Source organism: Oryzias latipes, chromosome 12 (genome assembly GCF_002234675.1).
Source record: "Oryzias latipes chromosome 12, ASM223467v1".
In the NCBI taxonomy this organism is placed as follows: Eukaryota; Metazoa; Chordata; class Actinopteri; order Beloniformes; family Adrianichthyidae; genus Oryzias; species Oryzias latipes.
In genome coordinates this window covers 14,325,424-14,352,826 of record NC_019870.2, presented here as the reverse complement: position 1 = coordinate 14,352,826, position 27,403 = coordinate 14,325,424, and the positions used below count along the sequence as shown (strand labels likewise).

At 38.5% G+C, this 27,403-nt stretch overlaps 2 protein-coding genes across 8 annotated transcripts; both read right to left on the bottom strand.

Annotated features, from left to right (window-relative positions):
* Window positions 1-1,100: 1,100 nt before the first annotated feature.
* On the bottom strand, window positions 1,101-17,511 carry tbc1d10a (TBC1 domain family member 10A). Of its 7 annotated transcripts, XM_023960717.1 has the most exons (12): window positions 16,811-17,511; window positions 15,516-15,615; window positions 15,320-15,427; window positions 14,176-14,282; window positions 13,966-14,080; window positions 13,734-13,799; window positions 13,281-13,470; window positions 11,937-12,091; window positions 11,755-11,845; window positions 11,154-11,170; window positions 2,041-2,057; window positions 1,101-1,775 (listed from the first exon to the last, which is right to left on the bottom strand). In XM_023960717.1, exons 1-10 carry the CDS (start codon window positions 16,987-16,989, stop codon window positions 11,154-11,156), a joined length of 1,128 nt encoding a protein of 375 aa, XP_023816485.1. In that variant the 5' UTR covers window positions 16,990-17,511; the 3' UTR covers window positions 1,101-1,775; window positions 2,041-2,057. The 7 variants fall into 7 exon arrangements, 6 of the variants coding, with proteins under 6 accessions (XP_023816485.1, XP_023816483.1, XP_023816484.1 ...); XR_002291347.2 differs by lacking the exons at window positions 2,041-2,057; window positions 11,154-11,170 and adding an exon at window positions 8,589-8,772; XM_023960715.1 differs by lacking the exon at window positions 2,041-2,057.
* Window positions 17,512-18,546: 1,035 nt separating this feature from the next.
* LOC101169795 (protein phosphatase PTC7 homolog) lies at window positions 18,547-26,292 on the bottom strand. Its single transcript, XM_004074797.4, has 6 exons — window positions 25,748-26,292; window positions 24,050-24,229; window positions 22,718-22,916; window positions 20,993-21,116; window positions 20,775-20,904; window positions 18,547-20,676 (listed from the first exon to the last, which is right to left on the bottom strand). Exons 1-6 carry the CDS (start codon window positions 25,947-25,949, stop codon window positions 20,618-20,620), a joined length of 894 nt encoding a protein of 297 aa, XP_004074845.1. The 5' UTR covers window positions 25,950-26,292; the 3' UTR covers window positions 18,547-20,617.
* Window positions 26,293-27,403: the final 1,111 nt, after the last annotated feature.

Sequence of the window (27,403 nt, the reverse complement as noted above, 5' to 3'; positions counted from 1 at the left end):
CACACATCACATACATGATAAAAGAGCATAAAGCGAATACATAATACGTAAATAAAAACAGAGTACACAGATTTTTTCCCCCAGGCCAACCTTCACAGTCGAGAACACGAATAGTAAAATAGTAAAAAAATAGTAAAAATATGTCATTCGAACCCTAAAACCACCTTGCTTAAAGTTATTTTTTTAAATGCATTATCAACCCCCCCCCCCCCCCCCTCCAAAAAAAACACAACAACTCTCCATTAATCTACAACAATTATTAAAACTAGGGACTGGTACCCAACATGATAAATACATAAGCTCCTTTAAACAAATGAGAAGAACACCGATTTTGTTATTTCTAGGACAACTGCTCTACACAGATTTCCCTCTGCAAATACAACTAACCAGTTTTTGTTCAGCAGGGTGACCGCTGCTGGAATGAATGAAGATCTGAATCGATTTGTGTTGTTTCCTCATACAGTATGTGACTTGCAATGTTTGATGGTCCCTACAGCCACAGATCCTGAGGGCTACGTTGAGTAGCTTATAAAGTTTATTTTTATCTTTGACACTTAGTGCCCCAAACCATGCTGCCATTGCGTATCTCACTAGGCTTTCCAATACTGCATTGTAAAAGGTGATCAGTATCTTAGAGCTGACACCAAACAGCCTCAGCCTTCTCAAAAAGTAGAGTCTTTGGGTGAGTTTTCCACAAAGATAGTCTACATGAACAGTCCATTTCAGTTGTTTATCAATCCAGACACCCAAATATTTAATAGAGTTCACTACTTCAGTAGAGGAGTTTCCATCCCAATAAGTTGAACCACACAATGTGACCAAGGAGGAAAAGGTTGTACATATTGTAGATCCAACTGTAAAATGTTCCATTAGTTTTAATCGTTAAAGTTACACTTTGCAAGGTATCAAGAAGTGCATATCTAAATAGGTTCACAGTTTGACAATGACTTTGTGCACAAATGGGTCATTAAAATATGTCATCCTAGGACATAAGGCATCATTTAGTTCTTTAATTCACAAATGGACGAACACTCAAGACACTTCGTTTCCAATACACAAAAGCGAATTCTGCAGCAAAAAATGCACGAAAAAGACAAAAATAACTTATTCAAAGACAAAATAATTGTTTATTTCTCTGCATTTAATTACTTTCAGGAGCAAGTTTACATTTTTAACACACTGGCTACCACATTTTCATTGGAGCGCTTTACTTTTCTGTTAGAGAAGTTAAACAGCATTTTGGAGACATACTTGTTCAAAGCAATAAAATATATTTATAGTGTACCTATACAGTATATATATTTTTACTTCTGGGGGTGGATAATGTGAGGTTACAAGTCTAACCGTCTTGCATGGTAATGTTACTTCTCATAATGGTAGATAAAAATTTGTTTGTTGCAGTTAAGCCACTAGCATGTAGCATCTGCAATATCCCCGTAGACAAATTCTAAAGTTCTTCTTTAAAAAGCTGCAGGTTTGCATAAAATAAGAAGGCAGTTGTTTGGGTTATTGTTGGAGATAAATAAATAAACCGTAAAGTGTGAACTAAATGATGAATCAGCTCCAGATCTTGGCTGTAAGCACAGAGTGGCTTCTCTTCTCAGTGCCCTTCTGGATAATGCTTCTGTTGTGTTATCCAAAGCCACTCACACTTCTTCTGCCTGCCATTAATATCAGTGTGTTATCAGGTCTTAGCAGCACTCTATCTGTCCCACGCACACACTCACGGCACTACCCTCCAGTTGTGTATCCTCCCCGAGCTCCCAGTTTCCTTGCTGAGGAAAGAGAAGACGAGATTGTCAGGAAGAGAGGGGACAGTGGGGATGTGACTCAACAATGGCAGGATGTGACTTCAGATCAATACAAATTAGTGCAAAACACCATTAACACAGCAGAAACGAATTAGCAAACATCCCCACTGAGGAGATAAACACGTAGCACAAACACTGCCAGGGGAATTTTAGAAGACATACGTCTTGTCATGGAACACAAGTCTGCACGGTAATACACCCTCACGGCAAGAATAGGTTTACAACTTACTCATTTTGGGCTCACTGCTGTAAAAAAAAAAAAAAAAAAAAGATTATTTGTTATTTTGATCCTTTGCACTGTAAAAAAAAGTTTGCAACTGTGAATCAAATGTAGATTTGGTGCTAAGCATAAAGATGAATTATTTAAAATTACTATAGGGAATAAAAGTTCACAAATTCTCCAGAAATATATGTACTAATAGAGGTTAGAATTCTTTGAATGCAACAGATTTATTATTATTAAAACTAAAACATGCGACAGAGTAAAGGTTATTACATATGTGCATGGTGAAAAGCCACACAGACAGTTTTTGAGTGCAAGTACGTTCTTCTTTTTGTGGATTTTAATTTACATCATTACCTAAAGCAATGGTTTTATTTTATTTTTTATTTGTGATTATCAAAAATATAAAGCCCACATGTATCACAACTGCATTCAAAAGCAACATTTGTAAAGAGAGACTGTGGGGGTCTTTTCTTTTTCTTAAAAGCGTAAAGCTGAAAAACTTTCCGAGGGACTGCCTGGTAACAACTGCTTATTATAATTAGCTTGATGCAGATTTTAAAATAACCCACTTGCAAAATAAACCAACTTGAGTTTTATTTCATGGCAATATCAAGTTACTGGTAGTTGTTAGCCATCCCCTTTTTTGTTGACTGCATTTTAAAGAAGTGGGATGCTAAGTTTGTGGATTTTAGCCCTTAAAGGAGCATTGAAACACCCAGAAAATGTGGAATAGTATACTTTAGATAGAATGGAGTACAGTTTTTACTCGTCTCTTCTTCTGCACTTTACGACTTAAATAACACTGTATGATTATCAAATTCCAATGTCACACTGTCCACGCTGAAGATCTATTTTAGCTCTGATATGTGCTCAGATTTTGAGCATATTTGTCTCTTTGAGCATGCTAAATGACAAAAGCACATAACCCTTGTGCTATCTTAGATGACCCCACCCTTACTTTGTCGTGTTATCCCTACCATGACAAAGGTGGATAAAGGTGGAAAGATTTCATGTAATCCATGGACACCAGTGAAGATCACAAATCATTGAAAAATAAAGGTCTTGTGGGTCTAGATGACCCAACTCCCAATGTTAAAGTGCCTAGGACAGCACAAGGGTTAAAAAAACAAGAGAGGCCGGAAGAAGTGAAAAGCAATCAGAGTTTTTTTTTCCGTACACTTCCTTATTAAAACATGTTCAAACACTTGCAATGACAATGGGAGCCTGTCTGCTACAAACTCGAGCACTTTTACTCGACCAGATAAATATGCTCCAGTTTAAATGGTAAATGGTAAATGGCATGTCCTTATATAGCGTTTTTCTACTTTCTTTGAAGGCCCAAAGCCCTTTACAGTCACAGTCCCATTCACCCGTTCACACACACATTCACCCACTGATGGATAACACTGCAGGCAAGGTGGGAATCGAACCTGCAATCTTCCGTGGCACATGAACCTTACTGTTAAAAAATAAATGTAATCTGCTGAAATGACAAGCAACTAACACATTCATCCCGGGCATGTGTCGCGTGTTCAAGAACATGCTTAACGCCGGTGTTTAAAAGCGCTTTTGGCATATGGTGTTTACACTGGACTGTCGCTAACTGATACAAGTGCATGTACCTACAGTCGGAAGACGCTTGGTGTCAAATGTCTGGTAAAAATCTCACGAATTTTGCACCAGGATTTTTCTATCATAAAACCGTCCGGGCACAAACCACAATTGTTCATTTCTCCTCCATGACGAATTTTCAAACGGTTGACACTCCCACAAATTAAAAAGGAAGCTAACCATATGCCACTACCAAACCCAAGTCCCTGATTGGTGGAAGCTAGACCTAGTTTAATTTGCAATGAGAATTAAAACTTACATGAACATGAGCGTTTTGAACTCAACAGTTTACATAGACTTTTTCATGGAAAGTGGTTGCTTGAATTATCGTTGCTTAGGCCGATGTAAAGCATGAGACTTAAAGCCAAGATTTAAAAAAATTAGGCTAATTACAGACATGGTTTTCTTCTTTACTATAGATAGAAATTATGTTAGAACATTATATAAGATCATAAAACTGGCTGAACTTGAACAGGCATTTCACATCAAACTGAAACAGAAGAAGGGGCCGCTGAAATCCTTTCAAGATCCGTGACTGATATGAAGACTCACCAACTTCAGTTGCGTCACAATCATGAGTAAAATACCTACAAGAGGTAATGTTTTAAAATGTTGTTGCCAACATAAAAAAAAAATTGATTATTCTTTTATTGAGATAGTATTTTATTTTGGATAAATTACAGAAGTCCTTTTGTGTTGAAAAGCTTTTCATAAGTCACCTTCTGAATCATCAGTTTCTGTTTTGTATCCTTTTGTTCTTTTTGTGACAAACATAAATCAAGTTTATTATGACTCATGTGACATACAGATGGGAATTTGATCTAAAAATGATTGGGTAGTCCCTGGCTGGAAGAAAAACAGGTGTTCAGTGTCATATCCCATTACAAATCATAACCTAGTGTCCAAAAAGCTGAGGGATCTGAGATCATTAGGGCCAGAGCTACTGTTAACCCTGGGAAGAACCATAAAAGAAGTTCCACACTTCCTGTCGACCGTCCACTAAGCGAAGCATCTGTCTGACCCCTGACACCTTCCACTCGGCTTCCTGTCCCACACGTGCAGCTCTGCTACTTGAAACTTTTCATCAAAGATGCTCTCCGAACACAGGGAGGCTGCAAACAGGAATATCTCAAGGTCTGAGAAAAACTTTGTTCACACACAATTATTTCTCTCCAGAACAGACTCCAGAAAATACTTTGTTCGTTTTTGGGCGTTCTTTCAGAAAACATAGGCAACATTAGTTCTGTAGCATGTACAGTATGAGCAATCAAAGCAGTTTCTAACCATTATTTACACAACAGAAGCTGGAACATGTAGTCTATGATAGCCTGAATTAAAAAATTAAGATGAGAGTGCAGCCCAGATGCTAAAAAAAGTCTGTTGAACTTGTGGGCTTTACATCATGCATGTGTTAATTACACCATCGTTGATGAACTTTACACGTCCTTCTACATCTGTTGCATTTTTGTACAGAACTAGTTGCAGAAGTGAAGCAGTGCTGAGTAAACAAGCAGAAATTGAATGTAACTTCCAGCGCTGCACTGTCTCTGTTATGTCTGCATGGGTTGCTGTTTGCCCTGCATGTTTTACATGTTTCTCTGCTCCATAACTCCAAGCTCTGCTCTGCAGAGGCCTGTTAGAGATTCATTCATTTGAATCGGGAATTTGGTGGCAGAAACATCCGGTAAACATGTGGGTGAGTCTTGAGAAACAAGACAGAGAATGAAGGATTCGACCAGCATGTGTTTCATTAATACACACATGGAGTTGTGTAAAACAGCTTATAAGGGAACAGTAAACATTAAATGAATACTTTTTTCTGCTTATATAGTAATAATTGGTGAGAGACATGAAAAAAAGACTAAAGAGAATAAAAGAAACTGAAAAAAAGGTCTTTCAGTCTTATCTGATCTCAAGCAACAGATGTGAAAAAAGCAATTCATCAAGGGGAAAAGAAGATAAGAGAAACTATCTTTTAAGTCTTATCTGATGGAAAATGACAGATCTAAGAAAAATAAGCTATTCAGAGCTGCACCCATTTCAGGATTACATAAAGACTTCATAATGACACCTGTTGTTCAACTACCCACTGCTTCTCAATTTAAGTGTAACTTCTGACACCACCTCTCCCTCTGTCCTCCTGAATAGATCATCTTCCGTTGGCATCATTGACACCCCCCACCTCCACTGGATTTTACTTAGTTCATCCACCTCAAAACCTTCTGCCTCCAGCCCTTCGTCATATTTCTGAGGACACCCAGCTCCATCTGTCCAGCAAACACAGTTCAAAACTTCCACGCTCTCCCCTCTCCAACTGCTTTTCTTGACATTAAACCTATAACTTCTTACAACTGAACGGTGAGAAAAAATCTGAGCTCTCACAGGGACTAAATCCACTCTTTTTATAAGTTTTTATACTCTTGTTATAAGTTCTGAATTGATGAGCCACAATTCCAATGCACGTTGCAACTATCTTGTTATTTGCCTTCAAGAGATTTTCAGGACGAATGCGTCCCTGCCTAATGGGTCAGGGACAGACTCGGCTAAAACTATGGCTTTCCGGAGGTCTTCTGTGACGCCTCTCCACTGTCAGACGTCTACAACAGTTTTGACATCATGTCCACTAAAATCAGAACACTGACAGGAAAGTTCTGTTCAGTGAATCCGGATTCTAGATTATGAAGTTAAAATGTGGAGAAACGCATTGAGGATGACAGATGCTGTTTGCTCCACTCTTAGAATAACATCACCTGTTGGAGGCGATGGGATGGGATGGGACGGCATCTTCATTGATGGATAAACAACATTACTCATCAACAATGCAAAGCGGTAAGATTAGTGGCGTTCCCATAGTTAGCATATATATTCTTGCTGATGCTCCTGTTTGTCAGATGAATTGATTGCTAAATGAGAATATGTCTCTGCTTCTTCAACCTTTAATCATCCAAACCACCAAACATAAATCAATGGCATAAGATGTTCAATACTGGCAGTTATTTAAACAATTTTTCGTGGGTGTAACCTACATGCTGTGCTGCTCCCTCCACAAATTTATGTTCTTGTTTAAAAGTTTAATCAAGTTTATTTAATTTCAACAGAATTTATAATTCTATTAATAAGAAGAGTTAAAAAAAACCAATGGATCAAGCACAGAATTTTGTGCTTTTTGTGTTTAATTTTGTACAAACCCAATCCATCCCTAGTTTTTGCAACAGTTTGAATCCTTTTTTAAGCAAAAATCCCACATCCCTTCTGCACAGTGTTGCTCCTCTGAAGAATTTTACTTATATATATTTAATTCCATCAGTAAGGTCATTTTACAGATGTACTGTAGCACGTTCATTCACCCTCAATTGTATGAACACCTTCCACTGTCTTGACTAACGTCTGTAGTTCTTTAGAACCCTATAAACATAAATCAGACAAAATCCATAAAACATCCTTCTACTGAGATTTTGCTTTCTGAGACCTGACCTTTATGTCTCCAAATTGGCCCATTGGGTTAAAGGCATAATTGGGGGTGGGGGGATTGTGGCAGGTGGGGGATAAAGCTGCAGACTCTCAGTCCTCGTCACCAAAAATCTTTGAGAAGCTTTACAGCCCATGATGCCAGACTGTAATCTCCCAGACGCTTCCCACATATGGCATTGTGAGATCATCCACCTCCACCCTCTTATGAGGGGGAAGTGCATAAACAAATATGGTATGTGAAGTATTTGTTCACATACACATTTATGGGCACTACACATTTTTTTTTTAAAAAAGGCAAAACTTTTGGTGTTATGTACATTAAAAGTGTACATTTTGTTTTGGTAAGCTGAAGAGATCACCAAATTATAACACCTAAGAAAATGTGGTCATAAAAAAACGATGTTGAATTTTTGAAATTTTTAAATTATTAAAATGCGAAAATTTAACTAAGCTTTGATGGATCTTTTGCTTGTTTTAAATAACATTTTTAAGAAATCTACACACTTGCATCAAATAAATTCAGGTTCAACAGTTGCACATTGATTCAACTATGGATGTACTAAATATTCTTCATTTGGCAAACTTGAATCAGGATTTGGTCACTATGTAAAGTTTTGGCCAAGACAGCCCTTGGTGTGTTTTGTTTAACAATTTTTTGAAGCATTTGTCTGCTAGAAGGTCTGTAGTGAATTTCCATTACCCTATTTATTTTTACTTTAAATTTTAATTAAAAAAAAAGAAAGAGTAAGATGATGCTCTGAAACCCAGCAATATCTCAAAGTACAAAAAAAGTTTGCTCAGTTCTTTTCTAAAGAGCGGTCATGAGGTCGCGTCTGGGTCACGTCTCCTTTTCTGCAGATTAGCCACAAAGACGGTCACACGGGACACCCGCCTCTCAGTTTGGGCATAAGTCGCATCATTCACAACAGAAGACAGTCAGGTGGGGGGCAGGGAAAGGGTTTAATGGAGGTGAGGGGGTGAAGTTGGGCTTAGAATTGACAGACAAGCTTACATTGTTTACATATGACTGACGAAATAAGATGAGGAGGGACAAACGTAAAGACGTCATGATGACAGTTATCGGGTGAAACCCCCCCACAAATGACTCCTTGGGAGGAGCTTCAACACGACATTGACGATGTTTACAATCTTATCTGATTGTTGAGAATGCTTAATGAAAGACTTCTGTTACTCCTTGAAAGCACTAAACATAGAGCACCATTAACGTGAGGAGGGTAAACATTACATAAAGATAATCTCCATCAGTCTTGAATTTTTCCAGACTGGTTGAACTGGAATGTTGAGAAGGTTCTAGGCTGTCATGTTCTTGGAGGACAGCTGAATTTTGCTGGGGGGGGGGGGGGGGGGGGGGCAGAATAAGGAGGCCTGTATGCACCCAGAGGACTCCATTCAAACACCAAAGGCCAATGGCTGCATGAGACACTTTAGAAGGTGCTGTGGGAATTTACCCTATTTGAGATGCAAATTCCTCAAAGAGCTGAAAGAGCTGCAGAAACAGGTGTCCAAGGAAGTGTGCTGCTGCGAGGGTGAGGGAGGGCAGGCGGTGGCGAGGGTGCTGAATGATAACACAGGGTGTATTCAAATGTTCGCCCTCGTCTGTGCTGCCCTTCTCCTCGTCTCATTTTGTTTCTTCTGGAGGCAAAGACATAAATAGTGTTTTCAACTTCTGAAAACTACAAATATGCTATGGTCAAATTGTTTTTAGGCTTTTAAACCTGAAAGCCCATTACATCAAAGTATTGATTAAAAAAAAAGTGACCGGAAAGGTGTTTTTTTTTTTAACTCATAACAAAATCCTTGAAATATGTTACAATATCATTTTTTTATTCGATATATACTATAATCATGATCCGTTGGGTTTTTTCCACAATAATGTTAGTTTAAGATGGAAAATTATTGACATTAGTGTTCGGGACAAAAGATACCTTGTTCACACACCGTCTCAAATTTGATCCAGACATTTTTAACCCTTGTACTATACTATGGGGTCCAGGTGACCCCACCCTTGCATTGACGTGTTCTCCCTACCATGACAAAGGTGGATAAAGGTGGAAAGATTTCATGTAATCCATGGACACCAGTGAAGATCACAAATCATTGAAGAAAAAAGGTTCAGCGCACTGTCTAGTGGGGTCCAGATGACTCAACTTCCAATGTCAAAGTGCCTAAGATAGCACAGGGGTTAACATGGTGTAAATGTATTATAAACAAGAATTAACAAATTTAGCATTTTTTTCTATACAACTAGTAGTTCTTTAAAAATGAATAACAATAGATGAGTTATTCTCAAGATTAAATTTTGAAAATTGATAAAACCTTTCCTGCCAAAACTGTTTTTGACATTTCATGGAAGTAGCCATTTTGAAATAAATAGGAAAAGCCCTTCTCCTGCCCCTAGTGGAAAGATGATGAACTACAAGGCAAAAATCACAGACCAAGTTACGCACTTAGGTTTTCTCTTCATGATAATGAGATAGGAGTCTTGGAAATGTGTCTATTGAATATGATTTGAATGGTTATGTAGGGTTAAAATCTACACTTTCTACGTTGAAACGATTAAATTCAAAATTTGGGTTGTGTACTGTACACATGTTGAAACTTTTTATAATTAGTAAATGCTTGACTTCTTGAGCACAAACTACGTGTTAAGTAAACGCCGATAGGATTCAATGAAATCTTGCAGTGAAATTGAGAAAGTATGAATCTTTCCAAGCAGGTGCATGGGAGGAACTTTATTAATGAGAAAATCTTTGAGCAAATTTGGAGTTTGTCCTTTGAGGCCACTGTAGAAACATGGAACCCAAGAGAACCAACCGTAGAATAAGCTGTCCCAATCTTAACTGAATGTTATACATTATAAATATTTTAATACATCTCTATATATGCCATATGTAAATTCCCTTTCTGGCATTTAAGACTGCCGAATATTGGCTTTTTTGACATGTGTTATTTAATTAACCATCTGAGGTTTCTAGGTATTTAAAACAGTGCTGATAAAAAGTATCATATCTAAATTTCCTAAATTGCTGCTCTTCACGCTGCAATATTATAAAAAACTTATTTAATTGAATAAATCTGCAGATTTAACAATATGCATGGATAAGAACATGGAGAATTTAGCTTATGCACTTTAATGTGGATTTCTACCGTTTCCACAACATTTAGATTAAAAAAAGAGAAGATTAAAAGATTCCAGCTTGTAGCTGCAACAGGATTTGTTTATGACAGTTTCATGGACAGTAAAGCTTCCTTTTGTAACTTGTTTTTTTGCATCATGAAGACCAATATTCAGAATATACATGTATATCAAAGGTTTATGGTTCACTTCCCTTTTATTTACACTTTAAGTATTGTCCAGTCTGAGAACCGCTTAAGCTCATAGCTGAAGAAGACTTTAACTTCATGTTGGGTTTGTAGATTTTTGTATTAGTTTTGTGATATAATTTTCTTTTTTTCTACTCAAAGTAACCAAAAACCTTTATTTTTGATTTTACAAAAGCAGCATAATCATCCTTCAAATTTCCATCAACAAAAATATATAAACTCTTTCATTTTTCAAGTTGAAAACAATCAGTAACAAGCGATTATACTTCCATATACATTTACTCAAAATATGAATTACAAATCTTTGGCTTAATGGCAAAAATATCCTTACAATTTACTCCTTCATTCTCTAAATGTCAGTTTATTTTCTCCACCTGGTTATGGCACAAGCAGAATAATAATAATAATAGTAATGTCAGATCGCCCCCTTGTGTTCGAAGATGGTAATGACATGCTTCTGGTGGAGCACTAACCGTAATGTGCGAGAATGACAAACCCTTTGAGACAAATGTAGTGGATAATAAAGGCAAACGGAAGACTGCTATTTGAAGGTGCACTAGAAAAAAAGCTTATCTGTAGTGACAAAGTAAATCTAAATCCAAACTAGCTCTCCTTTGCAAAAGGGAAATGCAGGAGGAGGTGGTAGCTGCTCTAAAATCTATGCATCAGTCAATCTACTGAAAACTCACCTATGTCCTCGCAAGACCTTGGATGGATACATGGATGTGTTGAGATGAAATTTTCAAAGCTTCACACAAATTCATTGTCAATTTTTATGACTACATTCTCATCAGAAGGTCCAAATCACTCTCATACTCGGCAGCAGCTTGGATAATGGAAGTGGAGTGTTATTAAATTAAATGTGAAGTTCCCAGCTACGTAGTGAATGCTGACACACAAAACCTGTAAAGTTTCCTGCTAATATGTGTCAGCATGGAATGATTTGTGTTTGTAAACGGATGCAAACGTTGGCCCCCTAAAGGTACGTGTCGTGTTCTTCACTACTCAGGCTATCTTTGGACACCTGTAAGGTGGTAGGTTTCAGTAATGGCACGGGTTGGCTGTGAGTTTGGTAAGTATCAGCGAATTCTTTAGGTGGCACAGCTGTTGGAGGGTCATTGGCCTGTACAGTCTTTCTGATTTTTCTGGTTTCCTCTTCTCGAAACCCCTCTGTTTTGGACGCTAGGGGGGACTCCACGATGATGGTGGGTTTCTGTCTCAGATCCAGTCGGCTGGGTGGCTCGGCAGCCATTATGGCCTTTGCACCATGCATCCTTGGAGGGGACTTACAAGTCAGCTCTCCGTGGTTCTCCTTCCAGCGCCGCAGTTGAGCGAGATGTTCCTTCTCTATGTCTTTCTCTGACACTGACAGCTCTATGATCTGAAATCAAGAGTTTTCATTTTTTAAATCATTTTTCCACAGCCTTGGAGGAATGAAGAGAAACACACAAACGTAACTGCTTTTACTGTACCTCATGGACCAAGAATCCCTCATTCATGTACTGGGGCTTTATTGTCCGGAGCAATTCCAGGGTCTCATAGAAACCTTGGCAGGCCTTCAGTTTTTCTTGGGATCCTAGCGTGCATTTGAGCAGAACCAGGCCCACTCTGAAGAGTATCTTCACTCCTAAAAAGAGCGCCACATATGACAACATGCATCTGATTAGAACCCTGTTGTGATGATGAGAATGTTCAGTGTAAATTAGGATATTGAGAACAATTACATGAACTTTTAGATCTTGATTTTGGAGGCTGGAATCATGTCATAAGGTATTATCTAATATATATATTCTCATTTCTTTTGCACATAATCTAATTAGAACCTGGTAAGAATTTATGTAAAACCAGTTTACAACTTAATGACAGCATTTTCTTCTTCTTTGGTGACTATAATGCATTGATGCAGTACACCCCCCCCCCCCCCAAAAAAAAAAAGTAAACCCATTAGCTACAGATTTAAGACAATTTGATGCTTTTCAATCCCTTATTTTTAATATTAGGTTCCCATTTGCCATAAGAGTAGGTACTATTGTTAAAGACAAAAGTGCAATTTAAATAAAAATCCTTGTCCTTACTAACAACAAAGTTGCTATATTTTTTCTTGTTATAATAAGGAAAATGAAAGAAAAGATGTCCAGTAATTCCATTTATTTTTGTTTAACAACATAATAAAAAATAATATATTTTAAAAATGTTTGTGTAATTGTTAGATTATTTTGTTTTATTGTTGTTTGGAACATTTTTTTTAATAGTTTCCATTCTCATTTCAAAACATCAATTCTTAAATCCAGCATTTTCATGGACAAAACAAAACAGTGGTGCGGTCGTTAGGGGGATGGCCCCTGGTTCAAGTCCCGGTTGGGGGACCTGAACCAGAACACCATCAGGGGACCTTTCTGTGTGGAGTTTACATGTTCTCTCTGTGCATGTGTGGGTTTTCTCTGGGGACACCGTGCGAAAAACATGCTTCATGGGTTAATCGGTTACTCTAAATTGTCCCCCGGTGTGAATGTGAGTCTGCATGGATTTGGAATTTGTGGCCCTGCGACAGACTGGCAACCTGTCCAGGATGTCCCCTGCCTTCACCCACGAGTGGCTGGGATAGGCTCCAGCCACCCCGTGACCCCGAAAGGGACAAAACGGCTTTAGAAGATGAACGAATGACTAAATTGTTGGCTTGCTATTTAACATCTTTTTCCTTAAATAAAAAGGCTAGTTAGGACTACTTTTCTGAACCCAACATCAGATTGTTCTCTGCTTGATTAGAGCCTGAAGTTCTTTTATCTCATTTCTGTAGGGGCTGTGTGTTGCCTCACCCTCACACAGGAACATATCCCAGACTCGCAGCACTGCCGCCCACGGCAGAGTCCGAGAAAAGGCACACATGAACCACTCAGTCATATACAGGATAGGATCCAGCTTTTGATTCTTCAGATGACGATGGGCAACAGGAGACACCTTTCGAAGCAGAGCATTCAAGATCTCCCCATCCAGCTGGATTGCCTCCTGTTGAGGAGAGATGTAATAGCAGCCACCAGCCAGAGAATAGTCTCCTATCTCTTTGCCTAATCTGATTATCGTTTGTTTTTAGGCCACTCTATGTTGAGCAAGGCGTACTCGCCCGACAACTTTGACACACCGGCCTGTTGAATAAATGTTGAGGCACTAAAATGAAGCCAAAGCTTCATTAAAAAAATGTATTTGGATGACAAGCTTACTTAGCGTGCATGATTACATTTTAATGTTTGCGACCTCTTCCCATGACGTACCAACTCTTTGCTGTAGTATCCAGGAAGATATTTCTCGCAGATTTGAACAAGAACCCAAAATGCATCCTAAGAGATGAAGACAAAAAAATAAAACCAAGAAAAAACCCTATTAGACTGTGGCTTGAAGTGAAAGCGTCAGATGGAAGATAGCGGATGTAAAAAGAGCCATGGTGAGTTAGGGAATAACACGTTAGACTACTTAGGATGAGATCATGAACAGCTGAATCATCACCTCAGCTGGCATATGCATCAGCAGCACGGCAGCAATGGGAGCCTGAGCCTGACAATAACCCTCTTCTGGCCGATGCAGGGTGTAAGCCTTCAGCACTCGAAACAGGTCCTGCTGCCTGCAGACGAAAACATTCAACAAACCGCCTTCAGGACCCACTCACCACTGCTACACAGGAATTGAAACAACAGCTCTTCAAAGGACTGCATGTACCCATGACCGCCTCTTGCTGCAAACATTTCGTGAAAGGGGAATTGTCGATGAAGGTCTCGCTCAATGACATCAACCCAGTTTGGATCTCCAGGCTTGTTGTCTAACTCCTAAAACACACAACTCTGCTCAGCTTTGGTGGCAGGCTAAAATTCTGCATTTATTCCTACACAATTTAACCCTAAATCGAAAAATGTAGCTGAGTTTGACTCAAAAAATGAATATTTTCAGCTGCAATTTCTAACTTGCAGATTTGATCATCTTTTTATTATTAATATTAATTAGCTCTGAGGTTTTTTTTTCCCACACAAATGTTTACTTACTTAATGTCAAAAATTATCTAAGCAATAAACAATTTGACAGGAAAAGGAATGGAAGAATTTTCCATTAATACAAAAAAAAAACGTTTTTTTTGTTCAAATTTTTGAAAAGCTCCAAAGTGTCCGTGTCATAGACATGATCCGATTTGTTTATGTGTTCGTCACGACAAACATTACAGAGCAAGATGTTGGGGAAATCTTCAATATTGACCAGTATGAACAGTTTATTTTTGTTTGTGAGTCAATCTCGACGATAACTTTGGGCAGAAAGCAGCAAAGTCTGTGGGTGACCAGGACGCTCACACTGTGGGTGTGGTCAATCAAATGGATTTATGACTTTCTTTTTAGAAGATTTATCTATATATACATATATTTTTTTTTGCTTTTTGTGATTTTTTTTGTTTTGTGATATATTGTTTTTTGTTTTTCATTTTAATTTGTTTTCCCCTCTTTTTTGCCTTAATTTCTTTTAGGACTACAACAGTTGTAGTCCGATAGCGAGGAGATAAGGATCCGTCTAAAACTTGCATTAATGGTTCACTCTGAGAGAAAGAGTAATGATTACACGGATTCAGGGGAGTTCATTTTAACAAGAAGGAGAACTTGTGATGCTTTTAAGATTTTGAGAATAAAACAGACTGGTGATTTCATGACGAGCACAGAAACTAAACGCATCGTTTCTATGACACACCGACACATTGGGGCTTTTTTTACTTTTAATTGTAGCTCCTCTTATAGTTTTCATGAGCAGGTGAGGTTAATGCTTGAAGTTATCAATAAAAAAGGGGTCAAACTTAATAAAAAAATACTATATTTTCATGCCTCACCTCAAACTTTCCCTTGTTCTGCTCTCTTTTCACTTTGCCCCCGGTGAGGTAGAGCCAGGCCCGACCCCGGAGAGATGGGGGGATCCCTTTCTGACAACGCTCCTTTATCTGTAAATTTACACAAAAACAGCTACTTTTAAAACAGAAAAAGTAACTAAAAGAGATAGGTCTGAGTTTTTTTTTTTTTAAAGCAGACCTTCTTGTGATTTTTGGCCATCCATTTGTCCCAGCTGTTGAGCATCTCCAGCCATTTTGCTTCTCGCTGCCTCAAAACCTCAATGGGAAGTTTTTCAGTTCTGTCGACATAAAGAACCAAATATATGTAGACAAACACCACATAGTCACATCAGTCAGAATGAGGCTCATCCTTGCCTAGTTCAAGCAGAAACCCGCCCCCCAAAATAAACGGTGCAACAAAGCCGCAGAACAGATGCCATCAGCAGAGTTTTATAAAGAAAACAGGAAGCTGTGGGAACTTTGGCCTGATTCACTTCACTGCAGCACTACACAGCAAAGATCCTTAACTAGTGTTAAAAATGAGAATTTTTGTTCTCACATAGTGACACAAACACTTCCTGTACAGTCCAGTGTAATATATTTGACTTTAAAAATGAACGTGTTCAAACACATTTTTTAATGCAGTCATGGCTGTACAATTTTCCAGAAACAAACAAACTAGTGTCCTGCTTGTGCCCGTCCCAAGCCCGGTAAAGGCAGATGCTAGTGTCAGGAAGAGTCTTCAATATGAAACTCTATTAAATAGATCAAAGGAGAATATAGATCTATGGATAGATGAACTGGTTTTGGAAGCGTTTTAGGGGCTCGGAGGGACACCCGCTGCCCCTCCCCATCCCTGATATTCTACCTGCACCCCACAGTGGGGCTGAGTACACATGGGCTTAAATAACATTGGCTTTGGTGGCACATACATTTATTCATTACTTTATTTAGTTTGCAGTATAGGAAGTTACTCATTTGAAACAACAAATATATTTAATTTAAAAAAAAAGAAAGTCTGGGAATCGAATAAATAAGGCCTGTGCCAATAACTAAAAGGTCATCACCTTTCTTTTAATTTGACGACAACTGATTGATCTAAGTTTTTGTGGTTCTTTTTTAGGTTATTTACGAAATAGAGGCGAAACAACAGAAGCAGGGTGGAGGTGATGGATGCCTGTGGGCGGGAGGCCGCAGGTGGACACACCTTGGCTTCAGGAAGACCTGTATGTGCAGTTGTAAAAGAAAACTTTGACATCCCCATGGCCTGCAGTTTGGCCCCATTCAACTTTTTATAGGATAGAAACTCCCCCTTTTTGCTGCTCATTATATAATGGGGGGGGGGGGTCAATAAGGCATACACTTTAAAATTAAAGATTACATCACGTTAGGCGAGAATCTGACACGGAAGAAGACAGACACTGAGACAGACAGTCACCTGATCGTCTTGAAATCAGAAAGATGACACAACAAACGTTGTTTTAGTCCACTTACAGCTCTCCGGAGGTCTGCTGTGCGCCTCCTATGAACCCGTACTTGTCCACCTGCTTGTCCTCGGTGACGTTTCCGTTCACCTCTGGGTCAGGGGCCGAAGAACCGGCGTTCCCGTTTTCTGTCAACTTCTGGGGACCGCCACGCATCTCGAGTCCATTGCCCTGCTCGGTTTTTGCCATTGAATCAGCATTTATGGTAGCTGACAGAGAGACCGTCCACCGAAAGTTCTCACAACCTAAAGAATAAAAAACATTCCGCTCTGCACAGCCGCAAACTGTTTTTCAAAAGTCTTTGCATGTAGACCCGTTCCTTTAGCCGCTAGCTAACACAGCAGCTCAGAATGTTGCTTTCCTCAACAATGTTATTTTTATCTCATTGTGTTCCGGCTTAAAAAAAAGGGGTATCCGTTTTGACAGGACGAACCCTACAACAACATACACAACGATAACAAACGCAAATTCACCACGAAATCTAAGTGTTAGCTCCCATGCTAACGTCAGCTGACACGGGCGAACACAAATCCGGCCAGAAGAAGTCTGCTGTCAGCAGGAACGAAGGTTAGCTGCCTGCTACAAGGAAGAGAGACCGCCTGCCCTGAAGCAGGATAGTAAACAAACATCCATGGCATCTGCTGGCTCCATTCTGCCACCTACTGCAAGAAATTTCCCCATTCTTGTGGTCACCACAGAAACCAGTGGGTCACGTGACCAGATGTGATACAGATTTTGTTTTTATTTAATGTTTGTACTAGAGTTAACCTCGTTTATATCTCTAATTATACTATGGCTTTTAGCAAATATACATTTTATTTTTAAAATATTTAACTCATTTTTTGCTTTAGGTTATTGTGTTCCGTCTAAACACTGTTTAGTTCACCCTTAGCAAAAAGTAGTACATTTGAAGGTTTTTTTAAGCTTTAGTATAAGTATGAACTTAAAAAGTATGCTAAACAGATCATTTACATATAGTATTGGAAGTATACGAACTTAATACTTCTTCAGAGTAAATTGAAACACGTTAAATATATGGCCTGTAGTATACTTGCTATACTCGTCCCGATACCCAGTTGTACAAGTATACTAGTACTTACCATGTGCGTATAGTATAGTGGTGGAGGTCTACTGACTGAATACTTCTTCAGAATAAATCGGAACATATATACAGATATAGGAAGTCAACTTCAAGTATACTGCCATACTTTTAGTATAGACTAAATATACTGAAGTACACTTAAATAGACTACTTTCTGCTAAAGCCAGATATCCTCCTGATTTCCAGGAATGGAAATTTGACCGGTGTAGAGGGTATTTCTAACCCTGAATATCTCCCAACTACTGCATACTCCTGAATTAACCTCTTAATGTCTAGAGGGCAATTGGGGCTTTTCAGATTCCAAACGTGAAGGGGCAAGGCCCTCTGGGAATTGTGGTTTTTATGGATATTTTAAAAAAAAAGAAGTGAGTGGACAAGAGTAGTCAAGAGGTTACAATGTTGGGGACTAAAAAGTATTAAAATAAACATAACAAAATGTACAGTAATTTGCACAAAAACACTGTAGATAAATTGGTCACTTTTATCAAGCAATTAACCTGAAAACTGCAGTTTTATTTCACTATTAGATAAGTAATAAATTCTTTTTGAATATTTTTATTTAATTTTATACTAATATTTTAGAAAACTTTTAAACTTGCTGATCATCTATTTAAATATCAAAGAGTGCAGCATAGACAATCATATTTAGTATAAATACTAGATTCTTTATTTAAATAATGTACATATATTTCAAAACGTATTTACAGAAATCAGACCTGCATTGTTACATTGTAGACTGGACAATCATTTCAGACTGCAGAAGCACCTTTGAAACGGCGTAACATGAGATAAATGAGAGGGATGTCGGGGAATCTAATGCTCTGCAGCACAACTGATGTGACAGGCTCGAAATAACAGGAAAGGCCTCTTGATTATGAGTCTAGTTTTTAAGGCGGAAACTGTGCTCACCCTCAGAAGAAAGAAAAGACGAGAACAGACTCCAAATGTCAGAGAATAAGCCATGGAGATAAGACACAAGACGTGCGAAAACAAACAATGCAGAGTCCGGTGAGTGACGCTCAAATAACCTTTACATTTTGTCATGAAGGAAGACCTGCGACATTTGAACTGATCACTACATTTTCAAAATAGGATTCAACTGCTCGTTTCAACAGAAAGGACAAATGGATTATGAAGTTGTCAGTATATGTGGTGGATGATTTCAATTGTGAAAGCATGGATTCAACAAGCTGCAGTGTGTTTTACAGAGCAATACCCGAATCATGTGCATGAATATGGCTTTCCTTCTTTGGTTACTTGTCTTACGCTAACAGATAACCAATGACATGTAACCTAAAAGTAGATGAATGCCCTTCAGACACATTTTAAGGTCCGTAAGAGATCACAGATGTCATTTTGCCGTGTGATTTGAGTGAACGAAGCAAACTGAATTACAATTGTGTCTTTGGTGCCAAAGCTCTTAAACTGTGATGAACGTATGCAGAAACGTAGCTACAGACTACTGTGAACAAAACAGCATTTTACTTTTTCCTTTCTTTTGAATAATATAGTTTTGCAAAATCCTGCACTCACATTTGCACACATAAACACCACCTTATATACATGTAAATCACAACATTTGAGCTCTATAAAGACATTTGAATTTGAAGAAAAGCAGCAAACAAATGCCAAAAGAGACATTGAGAACAGACGACAAATGAAAACCTAAAGTACATCTGATTCTAACGCAATCTTCTTGTCACTCTCAACTTTATGGATTACTTTACAGAAAGACAAAAAACAAGTTAAAAAAAATATACATTTGACTTTTTTTGACCTATCATTTCCATTTTAAGCATTCCCAGATGCTAATTTTAGCTTCATGAGGACAGAAAAAGACAATGCTCATTCCACTAACGTTTCACTCGTACCTCACACACAAATTCACATATTTCCTGCTGCACGTGTGATGCAGGAACACGCCCTGCTTGTTCATTTTATCTACTGGAAGGTGATGCAGCTCACATTGACATCCCCATGTATACGAGAAAAACAAAACACGTGCATGGATCAGTGTTTGTCTTTGACATAACAAAACTGCTTGCAAACAGAAAAAAAGCCTGCAAATTACCTTTAAAAACGTAGAAATATGTACAACTTATAAAGATGTGCGCACCTAAAAATTTCCCAAAGCTAACCCAATTAACCTTCACTTAAACTCTTGGATATTTGAACTCTGTCTTTACAGATTTTTTTTTTTTCCAAAACATTTCCTCACATTGTTATGCCCCCAAAATCCCATTTTATTCTCTTTTGGAAGCATCTGTTATTCCCATCCTGAGTCTAAATCTCTGCCTTTGATTTGAACTTTAAGCATAAAAACATTTGAAGCGACACACCCTATAACCGGCTCTACTGCTCATCAGTTAGGTGTCCAAAATCCCTGGCTTACTTACACATTCAAATTCTCCCAGGCTGCCTTATTACATAACCAAAAAGTGAAAGATGCCATAAAGTGAGACATGTCGACCTGAAAAGCGTTCCTCAGCCCGCCGTCCCCCATCATGGTCAACATGAAAGGCGACCTGGCTTCCCACCACCTCTCCAGCTATAAAAGCAGTGGAAGAAAACTAAACTCTACAAGGAGTGTGACTTGTGACGGCGAGCATCCTCTGCTGGCCTGCAGTTCACGTTGCGAAGACATAAAACGGAAGACTCTGGCAGATGGGAAGAATGAATCAGCTCCAAAGAAAACACACTCATGCACACACACACTTAATCAGTGTATTCAGCCACAATGGACAGCAGCACTGTGATATCATCCGGTTTCCCTCCTGCAGAGAAGAAGAACAAGAAGTGAGAAAGGTGTTCACTCTAACCCATACATGTAATCACATACCTTCTAAATTAGGATAACTGAAGGTTTCCTCACCTCTTACATTCAAGCCATTGTCACAGGCAAACTGTGCAAAAGGGGACATATAGTTGGGATCGTAGGCAAGGTCGTGAGCTTGTTTCGCAATGCTCTGAGCAGTCTGCAGGACGCTGTCATAGTTGGACGTCTGACAGGAGCAAAAACGACTGGCGTTACAATCCGACACACAGATTTTAATCACACGTGCATTACAGGGTGCAATCTAGAAGTGGCACCTTGAGTTTTTTGAGCTCTTGAAGAATCATGTAATCTGGCATGTTGTCAAAAAGGCCATCTGTTGCCGTTAAGATGATGTCGCCGAGTTGGACGTCAAAAGAGGAGTTGTCAGCTGCTTCAGGGCTGGAAGGGACAAAACAAGAGGCAGTCAGGGTGTGGAAAGAAGCAGCTGAGCAAGACGAACTTTGAGGTGGTGGTGAAAAATGTAAATAGTCACAGAGCTGAGTAATCAAAATGTAATGGTGCATGTGGTGGAGGAGTGTAATTTGGCAGCTCTCTCAAAACGCGACCTGGTCATCGTGTTCTTTCCGTCTGCAGGGAGGCCCTGTTACGCACCGACACCAGGACTCAAGTTTTATTTCCCAGGAACCCCATGTTCCCCACTTCTCTTGCTGGTCTTTTTTTAAAGTGACAGACATGAAAGCGGCATAAATCTCATCTTGAAAGAGACAGACACTTCTGGTCTACCATTTGCCTTCTTTGTTTAAGTGGAATACAGTGAAAAAAAGCAAAAAATATGCTACAAATGTCACATGTCTGTTTGATCAAGTTCACTGCAAAAACAGGTCGCCTAGAAATAAGACACAAATTCTTAAAAAAAAAAAAAATTTTTAATCTGCCAATAGGGTAAGAATAATTGTCTTACTAAAAATTCCTTTAAGAAAAAAAAATTATAGTCACTAAGACATGTTTTCTTATACTACAATTATTTTGCTATTGAAAAACTGTATGATTACTTTTTATGCAAAACATAAAGTAAGACATTTTTTCTTAATATTCAGCTTTTCCATCATTGTCATAATCCAAAGCTGCCAGAAAAGCTTCAAACTGTGACTGAGGTATGTTGTGGACTTTCATCACTCTGCAGAGTGGATAGCTTTATAAATAGGATCCTGCTTGGATTAACCTTTGCCTGGAAAAAAAGGCATTTTTGCAAAGTTAAAGTAAATATGTACTGCTAAATATCTAACACTAGGATATCAATGTGGGCGGGAAAACAGATTAAAGATGCAAATCGTAGTCATGAGAGGAAAATGCTGATGCTTGATCACATTCATCCATTTTATAATCCAGCAGACAAGCTAAAAAAAAAAAAATCTCTCTTATATTTATGTTTCTTTGAGGCCAAAACAAAACTTAAAGAGTAAATATTTTTAGAAAATAAGATTCAAGTAAAGAATGCAGAATAAAAATACTATTTTGCATTACAAAGTTGTATGCCAAATGCACTTTAGCTCATTTAAAGCATAAAAAAACTATCCTGGGTTTTTTATGGGCTAATCTTCACCCCTAAATGAGCTGTAAGAGCTCCTCCACCTTCCACATATGTACGTGTTAGAATTGAAATCTTATCAAAAATACATTCCTATGTTTGGTTTATTTTTTACTATTTTCAGTAATACAATTTAAGAGGGGAGAGATTGTGACCTAGAATGTGAAAAAGAATTTGAAAATACTGTTGAGGTGACCCAGACGTCATCTGTGGTTGTTGCTAATCCACAACAGAATGAGGAACTGCAGTTTTGTTAAAGGAACAGCAACAGCTTTACATTCCTAACAACTTTCAACTGTTCATTTCCAGGGCAAAATATTTTTGACCATTTTAGGAGCGTTTGTCATCTGCTTAAAGAACATAATTTTTCTTTTTTAAATTAAAAAGTGGTCATTTAGACGAATATTTGTTGCTTGAACTAATCAAAATGAAATGGGTGTGAGCTGCTGACCTGTCGCTGAGGACCACTCCCTCAGTTCCAGGGGGAGCAATGGAAAGCTGGAAGGGCGTGTTAAAATAGTGCTGCTGCTCATCTGAGCGATGGACCACCTCTCCACCTCGTACCACCAGGAAGCCCGAGTCTCCAAGGTTACAGGTGTGTAGCCGGTGACTCCTACGATCCAGAACCACAATGCAGGCCGTGCTGCTGCCTAGAAATGAGGCATGAAACGGTAAAACACACATGGATTCACAAAAAACAGTTTGTTGTTTATGCAAATCAACGCCCCATGAAGCAAGCCTCTGAATGTATAAATACATTTTACCATTTATTCCCATAGTGATTAATATATTCATAATCTTAACATGTCCTGGTGTGAGAAGAAAAAAAGGCTGCAGGGCATTAGATCTGTCTTGTTCCCCACGGACTAGTTATCTGGAGTCATTGTAACCTTGAGTGAGAGCAGTCAAGAACTGACCTTCTCGTAGTTTCCCAAAATATAATTGGGGCCTTTGGAAAATATTGCTGCAGCCATTGAGAGCCTGCAGACTCTTGGCTGGAGATACTGAGCCTCAGAAGAAATGTGATCAAGGTCACAAGTTTAGCACACGCTCCTCCAATAAAGATCTCTGCACCTGTAGGGTTACTACTTCACTATAACTTGCCAAACAGTAGGGCAGAACAATGAAAAGGCAAAACAAAATCAATCTTTTTATTGGGTCAATTCGAATACCCTGTTCTTTCGTTTTCCATTTTAAATGGCTGGACTACTGTTCATTGCCTGCTTTGTGGTTCATTTTTTTGAACATTTGTTCTTTGAAATCATATTATTCATTGAACAAAGAACCAACTAAGCTTTTCCATGCTCAGTCAGTAAGCCTGAGTGTGTGACCTGAAGCCAAATTTTTACCCATAGATTATGGAGTTGTTGTTTTTTTGTTCTTTTCTTTTTACGCATATTCTTTGAAGACATCAATGAGCATCAACTGCATGAAAGTTAGTGAAGCTATGGAATCCGGCTGCACCGCTGTGCACGTAAACCCACCAATGAATGTCTCCCATAAGCAGACTGTTTTGCCTCCATGATCACAGTTGACTTACTGACAGTATTTTACCAAACCCTAGAAGATACATGCATTTCTATTATGGAAAAAAAGCCACAGTGATTGTGTTAAAAAGCTTAAATAGGTGCACATACAGGTAAAAAATACAAATATGTTGTAAAGATGCAGTAAAGCTGTACTGGATCATTGTGTTGTATGTGTTTTTAAGTCCTATTTCACATTTGCTGAGTGCCGTTTCTATACACTTCCGGTTTACACGGGTCTTACTTTCTGTCCTCACCTAGTAATGGGACTTTGTTCTGCAGAAGTTCATAGTAGCCAGAGGTCAGAATGCCCACCGGGTGGCTCGGAGTGAAGCGTCCTTCCTTTACCAGCCGTTCACAGGTCCTCATTAACGTGGCAGAGAACTGAGACGGATCAACACCATAGTCCCGCCAGCCGCCTACACCATCCGCGACACCTGATGGAGAAAGTAGAAATTCAAATCTTATCAAGTGGTCATTTTTACCAACCAAAAAAACTCTGTTTTTAAGACAAATACTCCTTGGTACATATTTAAACAAAGAAAATAGTTTAAATACAAACTATTCAGTCATTTATCAAGAAAAAAATGAAAACAGGGTTATAGTTCATTCCAGCTTTTCCCATCAAAATAACTATCAAAAACTGTCATGTGTGTAACTTTAAAATAAAATAAAAATTTGAATTATAGGTTTGATTGTTGAATAATTTAGTCAGGATTCAAACATGTGAGATAAAATAATAAGCAGTGACTGAATTTGACTGTATTAAAAACACATATGTATGCACTATTAGAAGCAATATCATATAAATAAGTAGAATGATACAAATGTATATGGTTATATAAAACCGCATAAGATAGGAAATCCAATTAAATATTAAAAAATTATAGTAAAAATGTCCCGACCACATCAGAACCATGAGTTAACATTTGCAATCAGCATAAATATTCAGAAGTGTTGTTGATTTGCATTTCTTTAATAACAAAGAAAAATGAATATGACAAGCTAAGAGCAGTCAGAGGAAAAGGCATCAACATGCCAGCATGCAGGATACAAAACAGCTGTAGGTGGAAAAACCTATTGGATTGTAACAGCCACAGAGCACAGCTAACAACCAGGTTTATGATATCAACATTGTAACATATCAACGAAAATAAACCCATTTATGAAACTGAAAAATTCCTGGAAATTTCCTAAATAAATCTGTTACTTAGAATCAAAGCTGCCAGGATGAACCAAACCCCAGTCTAAAAATAAAATTAAAAAATATTAAAATAACCCCCGTTTTTCCAACAATCAGCCTTCATTGTACATGATATAAGCTTCGAGGACAAATAGATTTTTTCAGTATGTGCGGTCCTCTTTGAGCCCCACACCTGTCTGAAAAGCCAGAACCGTGCCCCCAGCCACGTGTTTTCACAGACTGACCGCTTTCTCCACATGCCGGCTGGTTTGGGACAAAGCAGCAGGATTTGACTAAGCTAGGTGCTAGCAACATGGCTGCCTCCATACCCAACCATTCTGACCTTTGCAAGACATTGTAGTGTTCAATCCAAGACGATTTAGCGTTTGCATTCCAGGCCCATTCCTTTGTAATTTTATTTTTTACGCATCTTCAAACCTTGTGTGACCTCTGTATATTTCCTGCACGTGCAGTTTTACTTGTTTTGGTTTATTTAGGTGAAAGGTCACATGTGTTTTAAACCAAAACACCTGCAATTCACCTTTAAATGTATATGTTTGTGAGCGTTTTTGTGCCATATATTGTTCAAAGTATTAAAAAAAGTAGTATAAATGCAGAGAATGACACGTAAAGCCGCAGACTGGAAAAGTTTGGCATGTGTAAAAGAGGGGGGGAGAGGCAGTTGTGTTTTCATACGAGTGATCGGTACACGTGCAGACCCAGATCGCTGAAGGTCACCCTTGAAATGGAGAATCTGTGAACAAGACCTTACCTAAAACATCAGCAGTCCGGTGCCGCGCTATGAAGCAGGCGTCATCCCCATAGCACATCCCTTTCTTGAGGATACCTTTCCGAAAGTCTTTGCCGAAGCCATAACTGGCGGTGATCAGGCTGTAGTCCCGACCGTCAGTCTGAGAGAGTCCGCCCAGGACAGCCCTGGCTACCAGTCTACCATACGATAGCACGGATAACATCCCCTAGCGAAGAAAAGCTCCGTCTTGATGAGAGCACACGCTGACCCCTTTTTTCCCTCTGCGTCCGTTCACCTGCCAGCGAGTCTTCAGTCAGTCAGATCAACTTAGCCACGGATGTCTTCTTTTATCCTTCCATTCGTCCTCCACCGACCCTCTCTGTTGTGATGGCGCAGCCCCCAAAAACGTCCACGAAACTCCCACCGTTTGTCGTGACTTTTTAGCGCTCAGCTCGCGTGTCAGGTGTGCATTTCACCGACGCCGCAGTTCCTCCACTGGGTTCTCTCCTTACCGACATGTTTCCACCGGACACAAAGCTACATACGGGTGTTTGACCGTTTACTACAGTGACGTCACCAGAGCATGCGCCGACGCCTCCCAGAAAAAAAAAACTTTATTGTTTGAAGCGCCGAAAGGAAAAAAAACGTTGAGTCGGTGACCTATTAAATAAATTTTACATTTTTGACACAAGTTACTGAAGATTGTTATCATTATTTTTATAAGAACACATCCAAGGTAAACACAAATTTTAAATGGTCAATGGAGGTTTACTCTGAATACTGAACGATTCTAATGAATACTAATTCTAATCAATTATCATTTATAAAACTATCTCTGACACAAACGTCTTTCTATTTAGATTAAACGTTTTTAAAAAGTAATACACAAGGCAAATGTGTATTTTAATTCTGCTAGATAATTTTAAATGAATAAATGTGAACAAATAAATTATTATACCATTGCCTTTTAGTTATTATGTCACCAGATGCATCTTAATCTGATGGCATCTGTATGGTGACAATAAAGCATTCTATTCTATTAGATTCTATTCTATTTCTATTTTATTCTATTGTATTGTCCATTCTATCATTGTCCATCCACAAAGTCTAACCTCTATTTCCCAACACTCACCTAATCTGACCCAGCAGGGTTGGTTTATTAAGAAGACCTAATTTAAAAAAACAACAACTTTAAAATGGAAATGAGTGTTGAGTCAGAGTTACTACCATAGGGTCAAACAACAAATAACATCCGAGGATCTTAGTTATTTCTACAACTAAAACCACAATAAATAATTAAAAAACAAAAACATTAAAACTAAAGACTATTTTAGAAACACCCCAGAAAGCATTGCGATTATTTAGACCATCCTCTAGGCACAATAACAAGGTTTATTCAAAAGGAAATGCTGTTAGTAGTATTATACTATCTAGATCTTTAGCTGCCCCCCCCCCCCTTACTTTTTTTTTACATCTGCTGTGAACAAGAGCGAGCAGAGAGGACTATTTCAATAAAATGTTAGTACAGCCTGAATTGTTAAAGCAGCATCTTTTGTTTCTTAGTATGAAGAACCTGCCGGAATTTCTACTCCACAGGTTTTTCTCAGAATCGCACTGCACAGATTTGTCCATAGTTTTTATCATTCTCAGAACGTAATTGCCGATTTCATCAACTGC

Coding starts and splice junctions, on each gene's coding strand:
- LOC101169795 (XM_004074797.4), bottom strand. CDS start 25,949: ATGTTATCCGTGCTATCGTATGGTAGACTGGTAGCCAGGGCTGTCCTG. Junction 22,917..24,049: donor GAACAAAGTCCCATTACTAG/GTGAGGACAGAA, acceptor CCTCATTTCTAG/GCAGCAGCACGGCCTGCATT. Junction 20,677..20,774: donor CAATGGCTTGAATGTAAGAG/GTGAGGAAACCT, acceptor TCTTCTCTGCAG/GAGGGAAACCGGATGATATC.
- tbc1d10a (XM_011481844.3), bottom strand. CDS start 16,989: ATGGCAAAAACCGAGCAGGGCAATGGACTCGAGATGCGTGGCGGTCCC. Junction 15,616..16,810: donor CAGCAGACCTCCGGAGAGCT/GTAAGTGGACTA, acceptor TTATGTCGACAG/AACTGAAAAACTTCCCATTG. Junction 11,846..11,936: donor AGGGATTCTTGGTCCATGAG/GTACAGTAAAAG, acceptor TCTTGATTTCAG/ATCATAGAGCTGTCAGTGTC.